General features: G+C 36.7%; 1 protein-coding gene across 19 annotated transcripts in view; it reads right to left on the bottom strand.

The window, feature by feature from the left end:
- Positions 1-7,166: 7,166 nt before the first annotated feature.
- Positions 7,167-25,299, bottom strand: part of PTPRD (protein tyrosine phosphatase receptor type D) — a 339,335-nt gene continuing 321,202 nt past the window's right edge. For all 19 annotated transcript variants that reach the window (XM_071732135.1, XM_071732139.1, XM_071732136.1 and 16 more), the window contains 7 exons: positions 24,733-25,018; positions 24,120-24,298; positions 22,751-22,877; positions 21,729-21,854; positions 16,780-16,934; positions 13,468-13,603; positions 7,167-11,207 (listed from right to left, as the gene is read on the bottom strand). In XM_071732135.1, coding sequence (XP_071588236.1) covers positions 11,139-11,207; positions 13,468-13,603; positions 16,780-16,934; positions 21,729-21,854; positions 22,751-22,877; positions 24,120-24,298; positions 24,733-25,018 — 1,078 coding nt within the window. In that variant the 3' untranslated portion in view covers positions 7,167-11,138. The remainder of the gene's footprint in view (positions 11,208-13,467; positions 13,604-16,779; positions 16,935-21,728; positions 21,855-22,750; positions 22,878-24,119; positions 24,299-24,732; positions 25,019-25,299) is intronic.

The following is a 25,299-nucleotide window of genomic DNA, read 5'->3' as shown; positions in this document are numbered from 1 at the left end:
AGATGTCCATGTCTCTTATACTGTGGAGAGCAGAACTGGACATAGTATTCCAGACATGGCCCTACCAGTGGTCAGGAGAGGGCAAGGATCACCTCTTTTGACTTGCTGGCCACACTTGGATAATTCAGCCCAGGATACCATTAACTTCCTTTGTAGCAAGAGCACATTGCTGACTCATGGTCAACATCCAGGCCTCTAATGCAAAGCCACTCTTCTACTGAATGACTGGGATTGCTCTTCCTCCAGTGCAGGACTTTAAAGTTTCCCTTGCTGAACATAACAAGGTTTTTGTTGACCCATTTCTCTAGCCTATTGAGGTTTTCTGCTTGGCAGCACAACCCTCTGTCCTCTTGTCTTGATTCTGTGCCACCAGCAAGCTTGCTTAGGGAACACTCTGCTCCATCGTTTACATCATTAACAAAGAAATTAAACAGGATTAGACCTAGTACTGACTGGCATACATCATTAGTTATAGGTCTTCCGCACTTCTACTTGAAATCATACTGAGTGACAACTTAACAGGATGCAGCTCGTAATCACTTCAAGTATAAATATCACTAGGGAAAAACTAAGTCTAATCTCTTGGGTGCCCTGACACAGTGTAATCCTTAGCTGCAAATCTGTTTCTTGTGACTCTTTTAAAATACATGAGCATAAAGCTAAACCCTGTATACATAGATGAGCACAAACAAAGCTGAGCTGCTTTCCCACTACGCTGGATGAACAACAGCTCTTGTTGAGGAACTGTGAAGCTTTTGAGAGGAAAATGAGGATCATACCACCTTTCTGTGAGTTTACTAGGCTTTTCTCAGATTCATCTCACAACATAAGATAGAAGACTCACTTTTTACTCTTATATAGAAAAGCCCTTAGGCTGCTAAGAAATGGCCTGGTAAATTAGCATTGCTCTGTCTTTAGCGAAGAGAATAGTGGAATAAGAAGTGAAAACTATCCCTGAATGCTTAGGATACCAGTCTGCCACTGGGAATTTTTCCACTGTTACTTGCCAAAATCTGCAGTCAAAATCCCACTCAAAGGTGCAGTTGGATCTGTTAAATTTGGTCCGAACATACGTACAATATTTGACAGAGCTGTAAACTGGATCAGGGGAACAGTTACTTACCGTACTCTTCCTCCTCCTTCACAGAGTGTGTGGAGAAAGATTCACTGCAGTTGGCTCCCTGGGAGCATCAGTTACTATTTATGGTCATAGAAACATTGAATAACAGAATGGTAGGGGCTGGAAGGGGCCTCTAGAGATCATCCAGTCCAGGTACCCTGGTTAAGCAGGGTACTGTGCCACCTTAAGCATGTGGCACAGTATCAGTCATGTCCAGGCAGGTTTTTGTTATCTCCAGAGAAAGAGATTCCACAGCTTCTCTGGGCAGCCTGTTCCACTGTTCTGTTGCCATCAAAGTAAGAAGTGTTTCCTCATGTTTAGATGGAACTTCCAGTGTTCCAGTTTGTGCCATTGCCCCTTGTCTGTTCATTGGGCACCACTGAAAAGAGTCAGGCCCCATCCTTTTGACATCTGCCCTTTTAGATTTTTATAAGCATTGATCGAATCATCTCTCAGTCTTCTCTTCTCCAGGCTGAAAAGATGCAGCCCTCCCTCATAAGAGAGGACTCCTAGTCAGCTTTGTATCCCTTGCTGGACTCTCTCTATTATATATCTGTCCCTCTTGAACTGCAGAGTCCAGAACTGGACACGGTACTCGAGATCTGGCCCTACCAGGGCAGAATAGAGGGAGAATAGCCTCCCTCAACCTGCTGGTCATTCTCTTCTTAATGCACCTCAGGATGCTCTTGGCCTTCTTGGTCACAAGGGCACATTGCTGGCTTGTGGTTAACATGTTGTCCAGTAGGGCTCCTCATCTTTGTCTGCTGAGATGCAGGAAACCTGACCTATCCTGATGCTTGGGGTTATCCCTCCCTGGGTGCAGGACCCCATCCTTGCCTTGTTGAACTTCATAAGGAAAATGTGCATCTTGGAAGTAAAAACTGACAATAAAAATTGGTAACCAAGTATTGTGCTTTAACTCCAGTCAGCACATTAGCTCCATACAGCCATTTGCTCATCCACATCCACAGTGGGATGGGGATAGGATCACAGAGGTAAAAGTGAGAAACATGGGTTGAAATAAAGACAATTTAATATGCCAATTGTAACCTGCATGTGCAAGCAAAGTGAAATAATGAATTAATTCACTGCTTCCCATCAGTAGGCAGATGTTTAGCCCTTTTCAGGAAAGCAGGGCATCATATGTAATGGTTACTTCGAAAAACTGAACATCCTCCCTTTCTCTTGCTTTTCCCTAGCTTTTCGTACTGAACATAACATTATATGGTATGGGATTTCTCTTTCGTAATCTTTCTCAGATGTTTCCCCTCCCAGCTTCTAGGGTGCCTGAAGCCTACTCCTTTGTGGGACAAAAGGTAAACAAAAATGGCTTTGACATTCTGTCAGCACTATTCAGCCATAACTGAAACATAGTTGTGTTATCAGCACTGTTTGTATCATAAATCTAAAACAGCACCATAAGAACTGCTATGGAGAAAATAAACTCTGTCCCAGCCAAAAACCATTACACTAAAACTAAACACTCATTTTTGATACAGTTTTTCAATAAAAACAAATACTGCCTTTAGCAAAAAAGCAAAACAAACCAAAACCACAACAACTACAAAACCCCACACCAAACAAAAAAAATCCACAAAAATAACAACAAAAAAACCCCATCCAGAACCACAGCCAAAGAAAATCAGAACACCTCAACGTACCGCTTGGAATACTGTGTTATTTCCCGTATCTATATTGGAGTTAAACAGGAGTCCACATTTTTCTTCTTTTTCTTCTCCAAGAGAGAGCTCTACTTCATCACACTGAAAGACTGCTTTTTTCCCTACTCATTACCTAAGAGCTATTTTGCAGCTAAATTCTACTATAGTTAAGAATTATTTTTTTTAACTGAATATATTGCTTTCTCTAGGCTGAGTATGTTTGGGTCTCATTCTGTCGTTCCAGTTTCCTGCATTGTGCTGCAAACAGAGTACCAGTTCAACTGCCAGGGATAAAGCTGACAGGAAACAGGTAAAGGATGAGTACAAGCATTTGATGAAAAGGGAACAACAAGCTTTTACAGAGGAAATGGAATAAAAGGAGTTCAAAAGGAAGGCATGAATGTGTGGTACATTTGCAGAGTATTCTTTGAAAGTGTGGACTATTGAAAGGATGTTGCATTTACTTGTTAAACACTTTATGTGTATGGAACAGAAGCAAATGATTTTATTATTGTCAGTGATGACACAGGTTTTACCCGCACAGTCTTCAGTGGGTTGCTGGGTACTCAGTATGACAGAACTTTAGAATCAAATGATTGTTTAGGCTGGAAAAGACCTTTAAGTCCAATTGTGTGATTCTAAAGTCCACAGTATTTAAGGTGAGGCTTCACTAGTGCTAAGCAGAGTATGATCTCTTCCCTAATTCTGCTGGCCAAGCTGCTCCAGATACAGGCCAGGATGCTGTTGACCTTCTTGGCCATCTGGGCACTCTTCTGGCTTATATCCAGCTAGCTGTCACCAACATCCATAGGTCCTTCTCTGCTGAGCAGCTTTCCAGACACTCTTCACCATGCCTGTAGTGCTGCATGGGGTGGTTTTGACAAAAGGACAGGACATGGAATTGAGTCTCATACCTCATACTCAGCCCACTGATCCAGCCTGTCCAGATCCCTCTGCAAAGCCTTCCTAATCTCAGGCAGACCAACTTACCTTGATTCCTGCTTACCTTGATACCATCTTCAAATTTAATGTGTGCACTCAAACTCCTTGTCTAGATCATTGATGAAGATATTGCACAAGATCGCCCCCAACACTGAGCCTTTAACACCAGTGGTGACCCTGAGCCCAGCCTTACAGGTTTTGGTGTGGTTACTTGCAATTAGCAGAGTCTGAACAATTGTAGTGGTAGGGCTAGGTGAGGAGTTTGACTCCAGAGTCAGCAATGACATCAATTTGCCTCAAAACTCAGAAATACAGCTTACAGCCCACAGATGACATTTGTATTTGCTGTATGGGTAAGTTTGTGCTACGTGTTTTTAAAGTGTCTGTCCCAGTAGAAAACTTAGTTCATTCAAATCCTTTAGGGTCCTTAGACTCCACCAGTTTTCAAGAGCAAACTGTATTTTTGAAGAGCAGAAATATAGTAATCTTCATGTGTTTTCAAATAATTTCTTTAAATGAAGAAAATCTTACCTTCTGTTCTCATTTTAATGTATGAGAGAAGACATTTCCAGGCAGTTTTGACATTAAAGATTTGCATTTTAGATCAAATAAGGTTGTTGAATATATAATGAACTGCTTTTATTGTCAAAGAAAGGTTGTTTGCTTGTTCCTTCTACAATTATAAAAACTTCTGCTGACAGAAGCAAGCTGAATGCATTTTGGGTTTAAAAGCATCCTATTTATAGTCAAGATGCAAAATGATCTCTATTCACTACAATGTCTCATTTGCAGGTTATCATTCTGCTTTCCTCTGAAAGCTACTCAGCAGATGTTTCCTCCCATCTTGACTCATTGCATTAGTGATTGAAAAATTTATTCTTTATCCTACTATGGTAGATTTAGGTTAGGAATTAGGAAGAAATTTTTCATTATGAGGGTGGTGAGACACTGGAGCAGAATGCCCAGGGAAGCCGTGCATTCCACCTCCCTGGAAGTGTTCAAGGCCAGGCTACATGGGACGAGACCACAACCTGGTCTAGTGGGAGATGTTCTGCCCATGGCAGGGGGTTGGAACTAGATGATCTCTAAGGTCTCTTCCAACCCAAACCAGTCTGTGATTTTACACTTACTAAATATTTTCAGTTTTTGAAATAGACAACTTTCCAAATAGTTTATCAGTAGCAGAGCATTAACATTGCTTCATTAAAAAAAGAAACAAAATAAAATAAAATTAAAAACATAGAAGAGAATAAAAAAATTAAACAAAACTAAAAACGTAAGTTGAAATACACTAAATAAAATAAAAATTTGCTGCAGGTACATAGCCTCATTACTGTTTCAATTCCCCATGCACAATGACAGAATGAAGAAAGGCCACTGTTTCACACTTCTGAAACTTCTTTAAAGATATTTGATATTGCAAGTAATATTCATGCCATTTGGTAGCTTCTGTGGACATTTCTGCCAATTCATTCGAGTGTTATTTCTGAAATTTGATTGTCTGTGTATGTTAAATTCCAAGACTTAAAAATACAAGGCTATTTCATAGAATCCAGCAATTCCACAGGCAAAATATCTATTTTCTTGAATGTTAAGTTTTATGGAATACGAAGTAATTTGTCAGTGGTAGGTTGGCCTGCACATCAAATTTTCTTGTTATTTTCCTCAATATTCCGACGTCTAGTTAGGAAAAAACCAAACCAAACCAAAATAACAAAAAAGGTCATGATCACATCTGAAGCAAAAAGGACTCAGCAATTTCTGTGAAAACTTTTCTTCCTTTTTCTTGATAAGTGATGGCTATCATGATGGCTATCTTTAGGTTTCATGTGTACTTATCTGTTGGGTACTGACTTGTTCTAGACATTCTTGTTGGTAAACAATTTCTTTCTACATATTCCTCATCAGTATTTTTCTAATACTTAGTTTATATCTTTACCAGTAGCTCTCTTTTGTCTTAAGGTCACACAGATTGGGAGAACCAGAGAGCAGAAAAAAAACAAACCACAGATGGCAATTGTCTCTTGCACCAGAATCAGGACTGACTCATTTTGAGAAATATCAGAGTGAAAGAACACCAAGGACTCTGGGAATCTAGTTCAAGTGTTTTTATAATAGTGAAAAGATGAAAATCTTACTGAGTTTCAATGTCTGTAGCTGTTGTTTTGCTTTGAAATAGGTTGATTTCACATCTTAACAGCATTTTTTAACTTCAATGATCTCAAAGTACATGTCATAAAAGTATTTTTTAGCACGTAAAGGAAGCACAGTTCTAACTAGTCTTGTTAAAACACATTAACTTAAAATGTATTAACCCATACGTAGCCAAATCTTTTGTCAATATTCATTTTCACACTTTATTTTGGCCCATGCTAGACGCACTGAACAGGAAAATCCAAAGAAGTCAATTCTGACATTAAAGGCCACCATCTAAAGCCACCCAGTTAAAGAAACCCTTACATAACACAGCTTTAAACCACCTTGCACAGACTACGCAAAAAAGGTTCAAGCCAAAGGCAGCCTGCTAAGCAGTAATTGCAAAATCCACATAAGTCAGTGGAAAAACATTAACTATAAGAATACCAAGGCTTCACATTTACACTATTAATCACCATTTTAATGTGGAAATTAGTCTAAGAACAATACAAGTTCTTAGAAATCAGTCAAATAAATGTTAATGTCTTTGCACATTCTTCAGCGAAGAGAATTCTTTATTAACACATAATACTAATTGCTATATAGACTGTTCCCCTATGGACAAAGCAATCTTGGAGACAGAACCTGCCTTCTTTCAAAACAGGCACTATATTGCCATGTCTTGCCCCTTGTAGCTTGCCTCAATGCATTTGGGTTGCTCCTCTAAAGCTTTTTCAAAGTGTTTGAAAACACTTGCAGAGTATTTGGATAGCAGCTTCACAGACCCATGTTTGCACTTGCTGCATTTGCAGTGCAGAGCAGAAATGAGTCAAGTCTGTCATTACTGCTTGCTACAATTTCAGTAACTGAACTCTGAACAGCCACTTTGGGTGTACTCAAGAACCTGCCAAATTTGCAGGACTGAAAAATTCACAATTCACCCCAATAATATGAATATTTTGCCCTCTTTAGATTGCTCCTATGAATGGACAAAAGTCTGTTTTCTCAGTGTAATAATACATTTCTAAAGGAGAAGGAACTCCTGAGGCATATGAAGTGTGTTAATTTCAATTAAATTCATGAAGCTATGGGAATTTATGCCAAAGAATTTGCCTATCTTGGCTCAAAGGTTTCTGATGAAGATGATACAAGTTCACTACCTAAAAATGCCTTTTCCACCATCCAGCTGCTGTTTAAGAAGCTTAAATTAATGATTGCTTTGTAGTTCCAATCAAAATTCTTTATCACCAAGAGGTAGCAAACAAGTTTTGATTTCAAAAGTACTGCTTAAGAAAGAAGACCAGGGCTGCATAACACTGACATTTTATTAGAATTCATTTGTAACAAATGGAACTTGTGTCAGCAAAGAACTGATTTTCATACAGACTTTCTTTCGCCACCAATGTAACGAAGTAAGAAAATAAAAAGCACGCCTTTCATTCTGTAAAACATTTACGCGTACTACTAATTAGAGGTAATTGTATTATTTTTAACAAGCCATTTTACAAGGTAATTTTTTCAGTTTTTCAGTCTATGCATCCAAAACAAGAGCAAAGAACACAATTTTTTATTATCTTTGTAAAGACACTCCAAGCTTGAATGTCAAAGCCACATAACAGATGGTTATGATGAGACCTGCAGCCCTCTGATATCTGTGGAGTATCAGGGCATCAAGAAAAAAAAAAGAAAAAAAAAAGAAAAAAAGGAAAATTAGATAAAAGAAAAATGAAGAAAAAACAAGAGAGAATATAAGGAAAAAAAATCAGTTGCATTTTTTTTAGTCATTGCAAACATTTTTTTTTCCTTTTTACATGTTTTGTGTCATTTAAATACACTTAAGTGGACTTTATAAGCAGTTTCTTACAGATGGGTTCAAGTTATAACATTATTGGGCGTAGAATCAATAGGGCAGTGCATAGTACAAAGGTATATATAGAAAGTGCAAAACTCCCTAGAGGGCCACTCCTTCCCCCAGTCATCCTCTTCACTATCTAACCACTAGAACATTTTTTTTTTTTAAGAACTAAATTAAACTTCTGTATAAATCAGAAAAAATTTTATATTTTGTGGTTTTTTTCCCCATTGCAACTAATTACAAAATTAGACATAACTAGACATAGAAACGTAAATAATAGCACCGTACTGTTTATGCTGATGAAACCAATTTTAAGCTTGGAAATGTATGATGTATGTAGACAAAGACACTCACAATTTAAATTAACTGTAAAATGACTATATATAAGAATACAAAAAGTGGAATGCACATCAATGATGCTAACAGTTATCTTAAGAAACATAAACACTAGAAGGAATATTTAGTTGTGCAACAGCTTTCCTCACAAATTGGTTCTGCTTCTTAAAAAAATTTACTTTTATTTTATTTTTTAAAATTATTTACTATTCTGTCATTTCCTTTGGAGCTTGCAAGGCAGTCTGCTAGGAAGAATGATCATTTTAGAGATCTGGTGTGCAAGAGAATCCCCTAGTCTGTTTCTTCAAACAGATGTTTGTTTAAGTATTCTGATTTTCTGCTCCCCTACATTTGAACTGAAGAATATGAACACACCATCTAAACTGGCACTTAAATAATCATTTTAAAATACAAATCAAGAAATAAGAGAAAGAAAGTGCACATTCGTCTCTGGTTCAGATGAAAGTTAAAGAATCTCGTTCTGAGGTAGCCTTCTATAAAACATCTATTCCATATATATAAATTTATATTTTTGTTTTGATTTTTTTGGTGTTTTTTTCTTCTTTTTTTTTTCCCCCTTTTTTTCTCCTTTTTTTTTTTTTTTTTTTTTTTTTTTCTTTACAAAGGTGCTCAAATGCAATGCTTGGTAAAGTTTGGTCTTTCATATTTTTCTTCCTATTGGTAGTGGGAAAAGTGGAAGAGGAAGAAGAAACACTGAGGTCACACTGACATGTACTACTAACGCTTGTATTTGAAACCCCAAAGAAAGTATTCCTTTGATACCGATGTACTGACAATGGCAGAAGACAGGACAGAAACCAGGGTCAATGCAAATGGCATCTTAAAAACTACTCTATGCTATTTATAGAATTTTTTGTTCCCTGGGAAAAAAATCTAGTGTCATTCTCAAATATATCCTGCGGACTCAGTCTTGCTAACCTTACGCAGCCCCCTCCCCCTGAAAGCAATGGCTTGACTTTAGCAAACTGTTGACACATGTGAATGAGCAGGACTTATCCCCCCAAAAAATAATTTAAAAAATAAACGCATGTGCACTGCTAAAATCAGCTACTGCTAGTGTACTGCTACATCTCTGCAATTATAACACTATAACCAGTGACACAGTGGGTTTGAAAAGCCAATGAAAAAGAGATTTTTAACTCGTGAGCTGGTCTGGTATTGGAAATATAGAAAGATAAAGGGCCTTGACTACCTATGTGTTTTGGGTTATCATTTATTAACATCCATATTTGATCAGAAACTGAAAATGCATATTTTTCAAAATTGTCTGATACATGTATTAAATGTTTGAATAGATTAACAGAGATATGAACAAACTGAACTAAATACAAATGAAGGCTAACTTAAAGAAATGCTATTCAAAGTAGGCATCAAATATAAGGCACTCTAAATGTAAAATTAAAATAAACCCCAGCATCCCCAAACAATGCTGTATGCCACAAAACGTTTGATTTCACAGAGCAGGGTGCGTTTGGCTTTGCCCTGTTACATACGATAAATGTAAATTATATAGCGCACACTATAGATAGGATACTATTGAATACAATTTTAATACATCTTAATACCTAGTATATTACAACATTCTCCTCTCCTAAAGGGATATGCACTGACCTTTCCCACATGCACACCTCCTACATTTAATAATATGATTTCTTATTGCACTATATAGTGTTACAAATATTGAACTTCACTGAAAGCCTAAATCACATACTCTGTGTGCGTGTGTGCATTTGTGTGTACGTGTGTGTGTGTTCAAGTGGCAACGTGGACAAAAATTTTATTTGGGATAGAGATGACACTCAAATATCAATGATGTGCATTCCTCACTTCCCTTTGAAATAGAAGTTTATTGAACTTGGAAATGCAGAGATGATCAAATAGCAGTTTAATATAATTGTAGGCTGAAAAACTTTCCCAATGCTTTGATTAATCCAGACATGGAGAAATTTAAATGTTTAAGTGTGTGTGATTATCTACTTATCTGTATCTCTGTAACCATACAGAGAATTAGACAATGGTAGACAGAAATACATACATATATATATATATATCTAAAAAGAGAGAGCGTGGGTGTGCATGTGCCTGTGTGTGCATGTGTGTGTGTTAGCAGCATCTTTATACTTTGCGCCTCCCTGTTGATTCCAAAAGAAACCAAAAATCCACATTTTGATTTAACTGATTACAATGAATATTTTCTTAAAGAAAAATAAAACAAACAAAACTGTAAAAGTAATATCTAACAAGACTGTGGTACTGTAGATAAATATAGGACTGCACAAAAATGTGCAAATTATCAAATTATTTAACATTTCTACAGCACAATATTACAGATAACAGTTCTACAGCTTAAAAAAATCTAGTTTTTAAACAAAAGATTAACAGTTATGCAACCTTTCTTTTTTTTTTAATTCACATCATTGAATGATGAACTCTTGTTAAAAAAAGGAAAAAGTTACACAGTTAAAAATGAAGCACAGGTCAGCAGTATCTTTACAATACTAAAAAACTAAATCAAGGACTTTCTTTTTGAACATTCCCACATTTCCCCTAAAGTGTTACGATGAGCAGTATGATGGGAAGGGGTGATGTTGAAGTAAAGAGTCAGTTTTGTTTGAGAAGCCAGGACCCACACTTTTAAGAAACACCTTGCACTGAACTGCAGTTTGCTCAAAATTTCTCTTAGCAGAAGCATGCAATCCTGAACAAGATGATCATTCTTTCTGATTAATTTTCTCTTCACTTTAACTTCAACCACTGTCAAACACTTGAGGTATCTGTAAATGAGATCCTTCAGACGCCTCAGTGGTCAGGATTTTTTTATTATGGTTAGATTATTAAACTGTGAATTCTTGGTCCACATGGAATAGGTTGGGGTGTTTGTTTTTTTTTTTTCTTGTTTTGTTTTATATATCCCCATTATGTTTTATTAATTTTTTTATTTTATTTTGTATATCCCCAAAAATTTCTCCTTAGCTAAAAGTTAAGAAGTACTTCTAAAGCACATTGTATGGCTCAGAAGCGGCTCTGGATCTTGGAGGGCCTGCAATAAAAAATCCGTGATGGGTTTTTATGTTGCATAGTGATCAAAGCTGCCCAGATATTCCAGTGCGGCTCGATAGCAGAACTGGTATTGATCCTGGAGAAAGAAAGATAGAAAACAAAAGCATCAAAAAGCCAGCTTGTTGGTTGATTTCTGTTTTCTTTCAGCTAAGAGTGCATAATTAGTGACTACAGATAAATATACCAGAGAGGCATCTGCAGATCAGCAATATGGTCTCTGGCAATAACAGAAAACCAGTCTGAGTTACAACAGATGAAGACAGAGACTCATTTAATGCAACAACATTTTCCACAGAATGCAGCTTATTTTTGTGCAGAGAGTATATACCCACCTACTGATGTTCTGTTATTCTGAATTAATGTAATATCGGAACAAAGCTTTCTTCTTATGAGAGCAATGTTAAGCTGCTTTCTCCTCACATATTTGAAAACAAGTAATAAAGCACACAATTAACTCCATAGCAAATACAACACACTAAGTGACAAAATGCATCACAGCTTTAATGTGGAATGCTGTATGAAAAACTACTAAGCTAAAAATCATGCTAAGGAAGTAAAGGGAATCCCAGCCTTTGATGATGATGTGAAGATATCTTAGTCTGTGGCAAAAAAAGAGTCTAAGGGAGAAATACAGAGATAATGCACCAGATTACCATTAAATAGATTGCATTTCAACCCACACCCAGTAGGAGAGAAAAGTTCAGTGCACATTTATATAATATTGCACAGCTATAATAAAATGGCATGTCTGTGTACTTATTTGCAACTGTCACTCAGGGTTCAAATGTTAAAAAAGAAAAAAAAGAAAAGAAACGGCTTCTGAAAGCCATCTAAAATATCAAAAGGTCTGCTTGTTTATCTGATTGTGCTATGTCATAACCCCACATAGGTTATACTTGTTAAGATCACTATTAAGATTCTTTTGGAAACAGGAAATTAGTCAGATGTTTGCAGTGGTGTGACCACTAATAGTTCTTTTCTGTTTCCTGTTGCAACAGTGGGAGAATATATTAGACACCCATAAGTTTTAACTGTATGTATATCTCCCATTGAGTTCAAGTATTTTGTTGAGTAAGGATTAGATTTCCTAGCAGTTTATACTACTGAATAAGAGATTTGTTTTCCACAGAATCATTAAAGAAGTAAGTACACAACACTTCTACTTTCAGCAGTGAGGACGAAGGGTAGCATACAGAAATAAGTAGGAAGATGGAAAATATATTGCACAGCTGAACTCTGTATTTGTTAGGTAGGCTCTAAGAAACATTTTGTCTGTGTACTGTAGTTATTTTTTGGAACCAAAGTGACAGAGAGAAGTAATTTTTTATTTTCTGTATCCAGAAGAATGATGGTAATGGAAAAGAAATGGAATTAACTCTTCCTTTTGGTCGTAGTGATTTACTCAGCTAACTGACAAGATTAATATTTAGTACCTTTATTTTTTCATGTAAGTTTTTATGAAGTTGTCTTCTTAAAAATAAGACTACCCAGCTTTTATTGAACAAGTTCAATTTTCTTGTGGAAAAAGAAAAACCCTGGGGAATCATGTTGAATTTAACAGACCGTAATGTAAAGGCCTGTGTCAACCAAATTATACTAATTAGTTGTATGATGTAAAATGTTTCCTTTCTCTTGCCATTTTGCATGGTTACCCTAACCTGTTGGCTCAGGCTTAATTCAAATCTCCTGTTCAGAAATTTAAGAAGAAAGCACAAGTAAATATACTTAAGTATTCTTTATGGTATGACAGTTACAAGCATCCAGGACCAGGAAGTAAGTCTATCCTACTCGTCGCCTTTCTTCTTTCTCTATGGCTCTCATGCTAGAACAGAAATTATTGACACTATTGTTTCCTTGAGCACTAAATTTACCATTATCATTTTCAGGCCAAACATCTACTTGCTTGGTGAAACAAAGTCAAGAAAACTGTGAAAATAATACAGTGTCAGTCTGAACCCATGAACAACACTTAGCTCCCAGAACAAAATCAGTGGATCCACCTGCAGCAATAATATGCCTCCTTCTTCAGTACTACATATTTCTGCCAGGAAGAACGAGTTCAGATAAAAATGGGTTATGGTTCTCCGAAAATGCTTTTCCTCAACTACCATAATTTAAGATCCACTACTGAAATGATTATTTTCTTCCTTGGCCTGCAGTATCTACAGCTGTAACAGGTACTATGGAGGATTTCACACTTTTATTATATAGTTACTATATGACTTAATACATAAATAAAAGCACATTTCATAGTACCTCCATTTGTGCATTATTTTGGCTGTGGAAAACACCATTCTTTTCAATCACCTTTGTATAATGGATACTGTTTTGCTCACCTCTGTCTGTACCATGGCTGGCCGCTGTGTCCTTAACATTTTGACAGTCTGGAAGATATCTACGACACCTTCATATCTCATTCTTTCTAACACAATGCTCAGGGTTATGAATACTCCAGTCCTTCCAACACCTGCACTGTTGCAATAAAAGAGAAACAGAAATGGAAAGAAAGAGGAATGTTAATTGACAGTTAATGCTGAAAGAATCATCTGACAAATTGTATGTGGTTACAACACACCACATGTGTACAGATTTCTATAAGGGCAAAGGCTCACTAATAAAAATTCCACAGCAAACTACCACATTGCATTCAGAAGAATAATTGTGCTTCAGCAAACCTCACATGCTACTAACTACTTGACTCTCCAGTCTTCAATGCAAAGTGACTTTGTTTGTCCATCCAGATGCCTAAAGGTATTTTTGCTTGCTTTATCTCATTCATGTATACGCCCTGTTTTGAACATCTTCAGTGTGCTAGTTTGCCTTCTGCTTTGAGATAGTGAATTTTCAGCTATGCACTACAATTTAAATAACAGAAAAACAAAAACATTAACACCAAGCTTTAACTCAAGTCTAGCACTCTGGATCTTTAGCTTTCCAATATTTATCTGAATACACCATGTCTGTCTAAATCAGTCTAAAATGTCTTCTTTGAATATATGGCTTATGTGCTTTCTGTCCTCCCTTGGGTATCTGTTATTATCTAAAAAAACCCAAGAAGTGATAGCAAATCTTGTAATCAATGGTTGTCAATTATTAAAATTAAAAAATTACTTATTAATGACGATGACTCTTGGACAAAGAAATGGATAATCACAAAGAAAAAAAGATTTTCTGAGTCTGAGCTTGTATGGGTAAAAGTCAAGCATCCCATAATGTTGCTGCTGTATAGTCTCACAAGGTTTCTTCCAGTCAGATAGACTGAGGAAGCAGTAGAGTTATGAGACCTTTTTCAACAGAGAGTGGAAGAACACAAACAGAAGGGAAAGACCAAAGAACTCTTAAAGTTGATGCAGACTGTGACAGAGATCCAGTGATTTCACAGGACTATTGCAGTCATCACATGTCCAAATTGTAAGATGGTATTTTAGTGTTTGGTTTAGGTCAGTGCATATTTAACACTATTAAGTATATGGGGATTTGATTTAGCAATGCTGCATACCCTGGATCTCTTTGGAGATCTGCAGCATACTATGCAACTTACATGAAAAGTTGGAAGGAAACCACAGCAAAGTGGCACTAGGTGAGTTTGTCATTTGAAAAATGAAAAATCTATCATGGTACAAACTGGAGACATTACTACAATAATACTGAAAAGACTTGGAAAATGCAGATATAAGGGATCTTGCCCTTCCTGAAAGAAACAAACAAACTTTTCCAGGGATTGTAAGGAACCAGATGGAGGAACCCACTCCACTGAACCCTCCTAAGCTGCTCTGCAGGTAGTCGGTGCCATTATTATTTCCAAAGAGATTGCTGCAGAGGAAGGGGACAAACAGGGTATGCATATGGCCCAGGGTCTGAAAGACATAAGGACTGGAGAGTGAAGTGGGCAGAGGTCTGCTCCAGTTGTTAAATCTGGTATGTCTCAGCCACCCTTCCTAAGTGAAACAGGCCTATAACATGAGAGGCTGCATCTGGTGAGCTCAGGAAGTCTCATCAACATCAGCATCAATATCAACCCTTCCCTGCTGGCTAGCTCAACCCCTGGATCTGGGTCTGGTGATGTTCTCTCTCTCTCTCTCTCTCTCTCTTGCTGCCTTCCCTGTTCTGTCTCTGAATTGAATGGGACACCTTCAGCCTCCTGCTCATAAAAGCCTGACTTATGCTAATGACACTGGGGAGGAAAGCTGGAATAATGAGTTTCCCCTCTTCTTGGGCCATCAAAGGGGCAGTGAATCATTTGCCTGGAATACAGGGAATTTGGGGGCACACAAGCAACACTGAGGTCCCCATTTGCTCACTGTCCTCTTCAGTGACCCAACATCCCGCATCAGGCCCTGTCCAGAATCAGAATGCCATCTTGAAAAAGAAACTTTGCCTGACACCTCTGGACTTCCTTACTCTTTTCTCTCTCTCTCTCTCTCTCTCTCTCTCTCTCTCTCTTTCTCTCTTTTTCTTGTATCTTTTCCTTCTCTCTCTTTTGCCTTGCAACATATTTGCCATAGTTTCATGGGGTTATATTAGTTTGCTTGTGTTAACTGTCAAATAAAACTTTATGCTTGCACCGGACCCTTGGTGGTTGGACTTCATTCTTGCAGATCCCCAAACTTTAAGTTACTTTGAACCATAACAGGGATAAATAACTTGCTAGGAACATTTTCTATTCTTGCATGCTGACTAACATTGATAATGATGATTAGCATAACCAATCCCTAAATTGTCATTACAATGACAATGAGAAATTTAAAGACCTTTCAGGAAGGACTGGGAAATATATAAGCATTTTGCATCTCTGTTACATAAATAGTAACATTTAATTTACCAAATATTAATTTAATGTTACAGAAATGAGTATCTAAAATCCTAATGGAATTTACTGAAAACAATTTACTAAATAAGAGATAAAAGATAAATATATTATTTTTGGCCATCTGCTATAGCCTCTAAAATACTGTAGGGAAAATAAATAAAAAACTCAAGAGTATTAAAAAAGCCCACCCTGGATTATTCCTACACTCCCTGCAAGCTCTTTTCATCTGCATTATCAATTTTAAAGAAATTGAGGGAAATCATCACATCAAAAAATGGGCACTAGATTCTGAAGTTAGAACTCACCATACAAACCTAAATGATATTTTGATAGGTAAAGTTTCTAACTTTCTATTCCATTTTTTTTCTTGAGATAGCTACCGTTTTTATTTGTCTCTTCTTGATTCCTATTTATGTGCTGAGGTATAACTAGCTTCTTTACAGTTAACAATTCCCACCAGTGTAATAGCCTCATTTTAATTACCAGTGGAAAAGACTGCTTATATAGCAGTCTGCAATAAGGCTCTGTTACTGCTGTGTGTAGCATGGACCAAACAATTGCTACACTCAATTAGAGATATTTTTAAGTGAAGAAAAAAATCACATGCTTCCACGTCTTTTAGAAGAACCTTTATCTGTAAACAGGGTATCACAGAACAGTTCCTACTTCATAAAGCAGTCGTATGTGTTCCTTTTGAGATCTTCCATTTGATTACATTTTCTGATCATTCACCTATGTAATTACATACACAGTTTTGCTGCAATCAGCAATCAACTTTAGAAAAAAACAAATATGCACGATTTTTTTTTTTTTTTTTTTGAGGCTTTGGTTTACTTACCTGCAATGAACTGAAATTGGTCCATCCTGACCAAACTGCTCTTTTGTTTTATGCACTTGACCTATGAAGTCAATAAATCCTTCGCCTGACTTTGGCACTCCTTGTTCTGGCCAGTCAGTGAACTGGAACTGCCTCACTGTTCGGGACTGGCCATCCTTTAACAAAAGACACAAATAATTTATCCCAAAAGCATGCTCCAGTGGCTGGAAGTCAGTCAGCCAACAACCAGAAAGACAATCACAAAACAAGGACATTGAGAGGAGGTGAGGAATGGCTAAGATCACATTTATGCAGACTCATTCAGTCACAGTGCTGGCAGGTCATATTGGTCCAGAAATTTAGTTTCATTAACAGCATGACATAGTTCCACTTTTGCATTGGATAGAAGAGTTGTCTGACATTCTACCTATGTAAAAAGTATGTCTGAGGCTAAAGACACAAAAACCCGACCAGGGTACAGGATTTTTTTTTTTTAAATTTTTTCCTTTTTTGCAAGCTATGTTTTGAATTGTGTGGACTGTAAATTCATTTATATACAGAACAGGTAGAATAAGGTCATCGAATCTGACTCTTCATTTCCTAGATATGCTCACCTACTGTACTGCAACAATATCTTCACTGATAAGACTTGTTTAGTCATTGCCTTCTTAGCAGATGTTATCTTTAGTGGCATAGTGCTTTCTATGCGGTGGACACTTGAAGAAGACAAGTCAAGACAAGATAGTTGATTTACAAATCATAAACTTCCTTTCAGTAGCTCGGACTCTGTCAAGAGGGGCTCCCTTTCTTAGAACATGGCTAAGAGAATTTGTTTGGTTATGAATACTAACAGGATTGTTTAAAAATGAAGAATACTGCACCATGGCTATCTTTATAATTATATTAAACACCAGCTACTGCTGTATGACTATTCAGTGTTCAAGTGTTCAGCACATACAAACAGAAAAAAATACAATACAAATGGATGAAGTAAATTTGTTCTGAATTTTCAAACATTGTTCTTGATGATTTTGACACTGTCAATCTCCATAGCTCAAATGTTTAAAAGCATGGGCATAAAAGCATGGGCACATGTGATAGCAATGTGAACCGGTCCCTCTGGTAATGTTGTTTACTAAGCACCCATCCTGCCATGTCTTCATAATGATCTTCTACTAAGTGAAACCCATGAAAAATTGAAATGATTATGGGACATCTCCCCACAGAACAAGCTATGTTGGAGGCATGAACAACGCTGTTTGGTTTTTTGGATCACTCAGCTATTACAGACCTTTAAAATAAAATACAACAGATTTTAAAAACAGTCAAAGGAAAACACAATACTTTTATGTTTCCTCTGGTACTGTGACTTTTTTAGTTCCCATGTCTGAGATGAATAAGGAAAAAAAAATGGGGGTGTGTGCCAGTCACTGCTCCATGAGAGGATGCACGTACACTTTTTCAACATATTATCTTGTATATTCCCACTAGACAACTGTGGGCTGATTTATTAATCTATTTCTCTTGAATGTTTTTGTCCGCTTTAGAAAAAGAAATGTGTTCAAAAAGTTTAACCCTATTTTATTAGTTGTGGACATCAACACAAAAGGCTCAATACTTCCTACCAAAATGATTTTTCTTAATGCAGGGTTCTCTCATAATGGTCTTCATGATCCCATTTTCCCCCAGAAGATATAATGACATTCCATCCTTCAGATAGCTTTAGGCACATGAAATTAATCAATCAAGAAGACAGAACAACAGCTTGATTCCCTCAAAAATAACCTCCCAGTCCTCTAAAGCAAAGAAAGAACACGTAAGTCTGACTCATTTGCAACATGTTAAGGTGGTGGAAGCTCTTCAGCAACTTCTTACCCTGATAGGAATCATGCTAGAATAACTTTTTTGGTGGTAGGAAAGTTAAGAAACACATTGCTTTCCTTGAGTCTAGGCTGTCATTGGAAAAACCACAAAGTTCTATGTGCAAAATAGGTTTGACGGTAAATACTTGTTTTTCAAGCGTGTCTAAAGTGTACATATTCGTGTATTTCAGGATGGTAGTACTTATTGAATAAATCAGTGCAAGTCTGTGAAAAATGTTCTGATTTACTTTTAATGGCAATAACTTCTGTTATTTAATGATATTTAATGACCACAGTAGTAAAATTGGCTAGTTTGATGTTAGACTGCCATTAAAGCACATTGGGAACTGATCTGCAATTTCTTACACGGTTCCCTCTGCTACTAACATTGGAAACAGTGCTGCTTACTTTTAGTGAGATGCTTGCTAAAAGCAGTCCAAATACAAATGTCAAATTTTATTAAAATCTTTACTTTCAAATATTTTGATATCAATTTGTGATATGTGATATCAAATATCAAAACAGAAAGTTTCAAACCCCTGTGTTAAGCAGGGAGCTTTTCATGTACCATTGTATTGATTGGCTGACCATTTGGATTTCTTCTCGCTCCTCACAGGGGATATTCAATCGTCTTTTGATGAGACTGTAGAATTTATAATACCCTTTTTCAGCCATCACTAATAGTTTAGCCTTAAATGAGACTGCCCCAACATATTGACCTCTCAAGTTTACAGAGAAAGTGAGTATAAAGCAGTCAGAAGCAGTAGATTGAAACAGTTACAGAGGTCAATTTTGCCTTACAAGCATTCACAGCTGAGCTTCAGAAATAACAGGGTGTTCCACACCAGATCTTTGCTGCTGACACCTACAAAGTCTTTTCTTCTGTCTGGGGAATAATTGGGCCGACTGGCTAAGCCAGAGAATGGATGGTATTCTAACATTATGGATAGGTTTGGAGATAAGAGGGAGAGAGGCTGGTTAAAACCACTGCAGCATTTATTCTTTCTTGTATACAACAATTTAGTTGGACGGTATCAATTACGGTGCATGGCAGCCATAAAAGACTAACTACACAAAGGCTATAATGTATATTTTTGTAAGTAGTCTCCACTGGCTACAATAACTTTAGAAAGATCTGTGGTTTCCCAGCACACCTAGAAAATTTGAGATGGCTCTGTGAGCTTGCTTAATAAAATCTGGGCCATTGACAAAAAGAAGTTTTTTTACATTTGAGAAGACCATGCAATGTTAAAATGTCACAACAGGACCATCAAGGTGTATGTATGCTTGGTACTTTTAAAAACAGGTCTGTTAATATCAGGTTCAACAGAAATACTTCTAGCAGCTTAAGTTGTTTGACCCTTTTGGATTTAAAGAGATGTTCATAAATATCCTGGTTCATTAGATGGTTACATGGGTGGACAATGAAGTGTATTTAGAACTGGCTGAATGGCAGAGCTCAGAGAGCTGTGATCAGTGCCTGTAGTTAGCAGTGCTTCCCAGGGAACAGCACGTGGTCCACTCTCATTCAATATATTGTTGAATGTATGAATGGACAGTGTACCCTCAGCAGTTTGCTGACGATACAAAACTAGGAGTTGCTGGCACACCACAGGGCTATGCTGCCATACAGCTGGATACAGATGGACTGCAGTGTTGGGCAGGAAAGAATCTAATGAAAGAGAAGACTGAGAGAGGATCTTATCAGTGCTTATAAAAATCTACAAAGGCAGGTGTCAAAAGGATGGGGCCTGACTCTCTTCAGTGGTGCCCAGTGAACAGACAAAGGGCAATGGCATGAACTGGAACACTGGAAGTTCCATCTAAACATGAGGAAAAACTTCTTACTTATTGTCATCACTATCATCACTGTTGAATTGTGATCTGATCTTGGTGAACTACATCATATAATACCTCTTCGAGATTGAAATGGGACAGATTTTTAATGGATCATCCATGAAAAACAGCATCACAGTTGCAGTGAAATTGGCTTGGATTGTCTATGCTCACAAATGCAGTTAAACACTGATGCTAGGTGCCTGCCCTTTTCCACTTTTGTTAAACACAGATAGGCTAGAGAAGCTGTGAGTCATGTGATCCTACCAGATTTCAGATAGAATTAAAATCAGATCCTTTGTATCTACAGTTTCTTTTAAAAAGCACACATCTAAGTCTCACTCGCAAAATTAAAATGCTTATATGCTGACTTGGTTAGTGCCAATGCTGTCTAGCTAATTGTCGGTAGTGTCCAATTTGAGTTGAAGATAACATTAAAAGAAGCAGCCTACCTAACCATGAGAAAGCCTAATATTTTAGATGCTGACTGGCAGCTCTGAGTGATCACTCATTCCTGGACAGTACATCCTGATATTTTGCTTGAACAAATAGTATTTTATAGTGCTTATAGAAGTGGAGGTTGCCTGTAATTTTTCCTGCCATGAAGATTAATGTGCTAGAAATCAAAAGTCTGAGAAATATCAAATATATATTTAAAGTTTATGTACATTTAGTCATTTATCAGTGGTCTGGTTTGGACTGAGGAATTCAGATAAGAAATGTAGTATGAAAATAAGGACACTGCAGTCACAGCTGCATGTAGCTACTCTGCAGATGTAAAAGAATGACGAAAATATGTTGTGCCAAAATTCAAGTTATAATGTGCAAAGTTTGTAAAGCTTTTCTTACAAATGCCATTTGCTCTGTAGTTTTTAATTCTTAATATATTAACTTTCTTAACTACTCAGGCTAGACGGTTGTGCAAATCAACATATTTGCAGCTGTAAGTGACAAGAATTGTCTGTAAAAAAGGCTCAAGGGGAAAATAAAGAAACAAGGAAAAATAGTTCTCAAATAATTTAATATATTTCATCATAAATACTTATTCAGAACTTTATAGAAGTGAGCTGAGATTTCAGAGTTGAATGAAGTCAGTTGTTCATACACTAAGATTCCATTCATGTCATAATAATCTGCTTTTTGTTTATTGCTTGTAGAAAGTGCATCCCTAGCTATTTTCTAATAACAATAATTTTTTTAAGAGAAGAAAATAAAGAAATCAACATTTTCTTTCTAACTTATGTGAACTATTGCCCTGCTATGTTAACTTACCCTTGCATCTGTAACCTTGAATTCCCTCAGAATGTACTGTGGCATGTTGTACTCTGCCATTGGATCCACCACAAAATACTGGTATCTGGCTGAACGCTCCGCAGGCCAGTACTGGTGGCATTTTTCCTATAAAATAACAAAGCAAAATAAATTTTCTGTTACTCTAGACCGCTACCATGAATTGGTATAAAACCTTTTTTCACTCAGGTAAGTGTAATGCTCATGGAGAGTGTCATCAGTGACAGGGACGTGAATTGTTTGTCTCATTGTAAACATGAAGTTCCATACCTCAAAAAAAATTACACTCAATACTCCATTGCAAAGGGATTCTCTCTGGTCATTGTATATTTCAATTCACAAATACTTCTATTACAGAGAAAAGAGCTATTCCTAGCTAAATTTTCAACACAAAATGGAATATAAATCTTCAGGCCACCTTTGGTTTAAGCAAGTCCCCTGACCTCAGTCAATGCTATCTCTGCAGGCACTAGCTATATCCTGAATCACCCTAATCCCTCACTTACATGGCCTGACTCAGATTTCATATATCAGCTTTATCTTGATGTAATGCTGTCCAGATAGTAAACTGATTAATTCTTTCTATTACACGAAGCATCACTTGAATGAGTTTAGGACTGTGAACTGTATTGAAACTTTTAAGTTCAGTGATAAGAACACATAGAAGATGTTAAGATCTCAAAAGTACCACAATTTCTTTCAACCTTGTTAAAAAGAGATGCTGCAAAAGTGAAGTCTGCAAACAACGAATCTTCATTTTCCAATAGACAGTAATGTTCTCTTTGCACACTTTGTATTACAATAGTAAAATGCAACTCTGGTTGCTGAATCTTAAGTGTGTGGCCAAAATGCCATGTCTAGCTTGTCTGTTGCAATACAGATTGGAAAAACTTTAAACCTCTTCATATCACCTATATCTTCAAACATCCCTATAACAAGGAAATACTTCAATAAAAATCATTATAACACACATTTTAATACAGGAATATCACATCAGTACTTACTCTGCCCATTTCTCGTAGCTTAGTGAGCATGACCACAATTGTAGAATTATGTTCCCAGAGCATTCTCCAGAAGTCTTCAGTTGTTTCTGCTAAAGGGCCTTGGGTAGCTATGTAAGCTTTTTGTTGTCTGTGTTGAAAAAAGAGAGTTAAGAAAACTATTTTAATAAAAAATATTATTTGATACATATATTCTCTGTTTATAAAATATTATCTAGAGAAAAAATTTATAAACCACTACTAATAAGCACATTAAAATCTTACTATGATTGTTTAATCAAACTATGGCTTTTTCAGTTTTAGAACTTTGAGATGGAAATCACTCTTAATATTATGATGTATGTCTTTATCATTATTATTTAAATTTTAATGCAACTCTAATAGCTCAATTTTGTATGCTGTAAAAAGCACTTAGGAAACACTTAGTTGTGCTGGTTCATTTTGTAGAAATAACTGTCTACCAATCTATTAAGTTTAGGAATTACAGCATCAAGAAGGTTATTAACTCATTTTTGGCAGCTGGATGCCTCCAGCACAAGCAAGGCAGGAAGAAAACTCAGGAACGGAGTGCACTGCATTTCCAGGCCCTAATAGCTGATTAGTAGAAGATACCATCAAGCAGTTAAAAACTTCTAGAGCAGCAGATCATTTAGAAGATGATGACTAGTTCATATTGTTCTTGCATCTTTCAATCAAGAGAAACACTTCTGTGGGTGACAGTAGAGATGAAGGTTGTTTCCAGTAATGAGCAGAGGCTCATAAAATTATCTCTGTGGATAATGATACTCAGGGGCACATATTCTGCCTTAGTCAAACTACATGGCTTCTCCTTCAAGCCTTTTTTCTAACCCTTTTTTCTACCCAAGTCAGCAGAGGACATACTGCTCTGTTGTCACGAAGATGCTGGTGGGCAACACAACTATTCATGTATAAAATGCTTTTGGCAGCTAGGTCTAGTTTTAATTGGTGTTCCAAGATCTTAAGTTACCACTTTGACAGTGTATCATCTCCTGATTGTTATTTCTAACTTTTTAAGCAGAAGAGCTAAACCTCTAAAGAGATTCTAAAGCCTGACCGGTCTTCAAATCTTAGTAATTTCAGCATGTAAAAGATACAGAGAATTCTCCATACTTAAAACCTAGGTTAAAATACAATGTTTAAGTCTACATCACTTACAAAATTTTCCTGTATTGCCTGGGTGAAAATCTAAACTGTTTATTAATATTTAAGAATCACCTCATCAAATATGGCACACACAGATAGCAAATAACACTAAATTTCAATACCAGATTTTGTTTTTTTCAACAAAATTACACAAATAATTTTGTCAAGTTTTAAAACAGTCCACAGGAGAACACATCAACATCAGTACCTGTATCCATCAATGAAACTGGCATTAATATAATCAGAGCCTTCTACACCTCGGATTGGCTGCAAGCAAACTCTTGTAGACTCATATGGCATAATATTGACAAGGCGATTTTTGAATTTATTACACGGAAGATTGGCACTGATGAATCTTGAAGTGTGGGCTTTAGAGCTAGCAAGACGCTGTTGAAAACAATTTAAAAGAATTAAGGCCAGGTAAAACAAAACCATGAGACAAATCATATTTGATGATATCTTTCAGATGCTTACTCTTCCACATTTTGTTGTATTATCTAATCAGGAAATAAGCATTTAAAGTCTGTTCCATTAAGGCATATGGTTAAATCTGAGTATTTAACAATTACACAAACACTCTTTACAAGATACTGAAACAATAAAGGAACAGTGAGATTAAACTACCCTCACCGAATAGTTCTCATCTGGAAACCAGTTGAGAATAGAATTGTGCATTTTACAAAGGATCATCTTCCTGATTTAAAATTTTAGCCTGCCAGTTACTTATCTTTGGATTACTGGAAACAACTGGTGGAGTACAGAGCAGCATTAAGTGTTAAACCTTTTTTTTTTTAGCTCCCTGTAACATAAAATCCTTGTACCTTAAATTCCAGTTCCATTCCTGTGACATTCTCGCCTGTTTCTATTTGTGTCAGCTTCTGGATATATGCATACAGGTTTCTGGCTGGCACTTCGGTATTTCCACATGTCACTGCTTCCACCAGTGCATCGTGGATAAAGATGTATTGGTCCTCAGTCTGAACCATGTAATTCCTCTGTGCTCTCATTAGTGTTACGTGGCCATAAATATCTACAGTCTTTTCGTGCTTTATTCTCTCTAACATGGCATCTATCACAATGAAACAGCCAGTCCTGCCGACTCCAGCACTAAAAGAAATGAACACAGGGGGGAAAACATGAAGGACGATTTCATGCGTTGTGCTTACTTTTATGGCATCCAAGTTTTAAAGTTTCTTAAGACCATTTTGAACAGTACATTTTTCTGAATATTAACATCAGCTTTTATGAAAGCATTTGTTGCTCTGAAATAAGTAAACTCCTTTAACGCCCATTAGAAGCAATTCAGAATGTGAATACTTTTAAATGAGATCTTTGAATCTTTGAGTTTCAGGGTTGACTATCAGGGCAGTAAAACACAGTGCAACATG

This window comes from Heliangelus exortis, chromosome Z, assembly GCF_036169615.1.
Source record: "Heliangelus exortis chromosome Z, bHelExo1.hap1, whole genome shotgun sequence".
Taxonomy (NCBI): domain Eukaryota; kingdom Metazoa; phylum Chordata; class Aves; order Apodiformes; family Trochilidae; genus Heliangelus; species Heliangelus exortis.
This window is presented reverse-complemented; position numbering and strand designations above follow the sequence as displayed.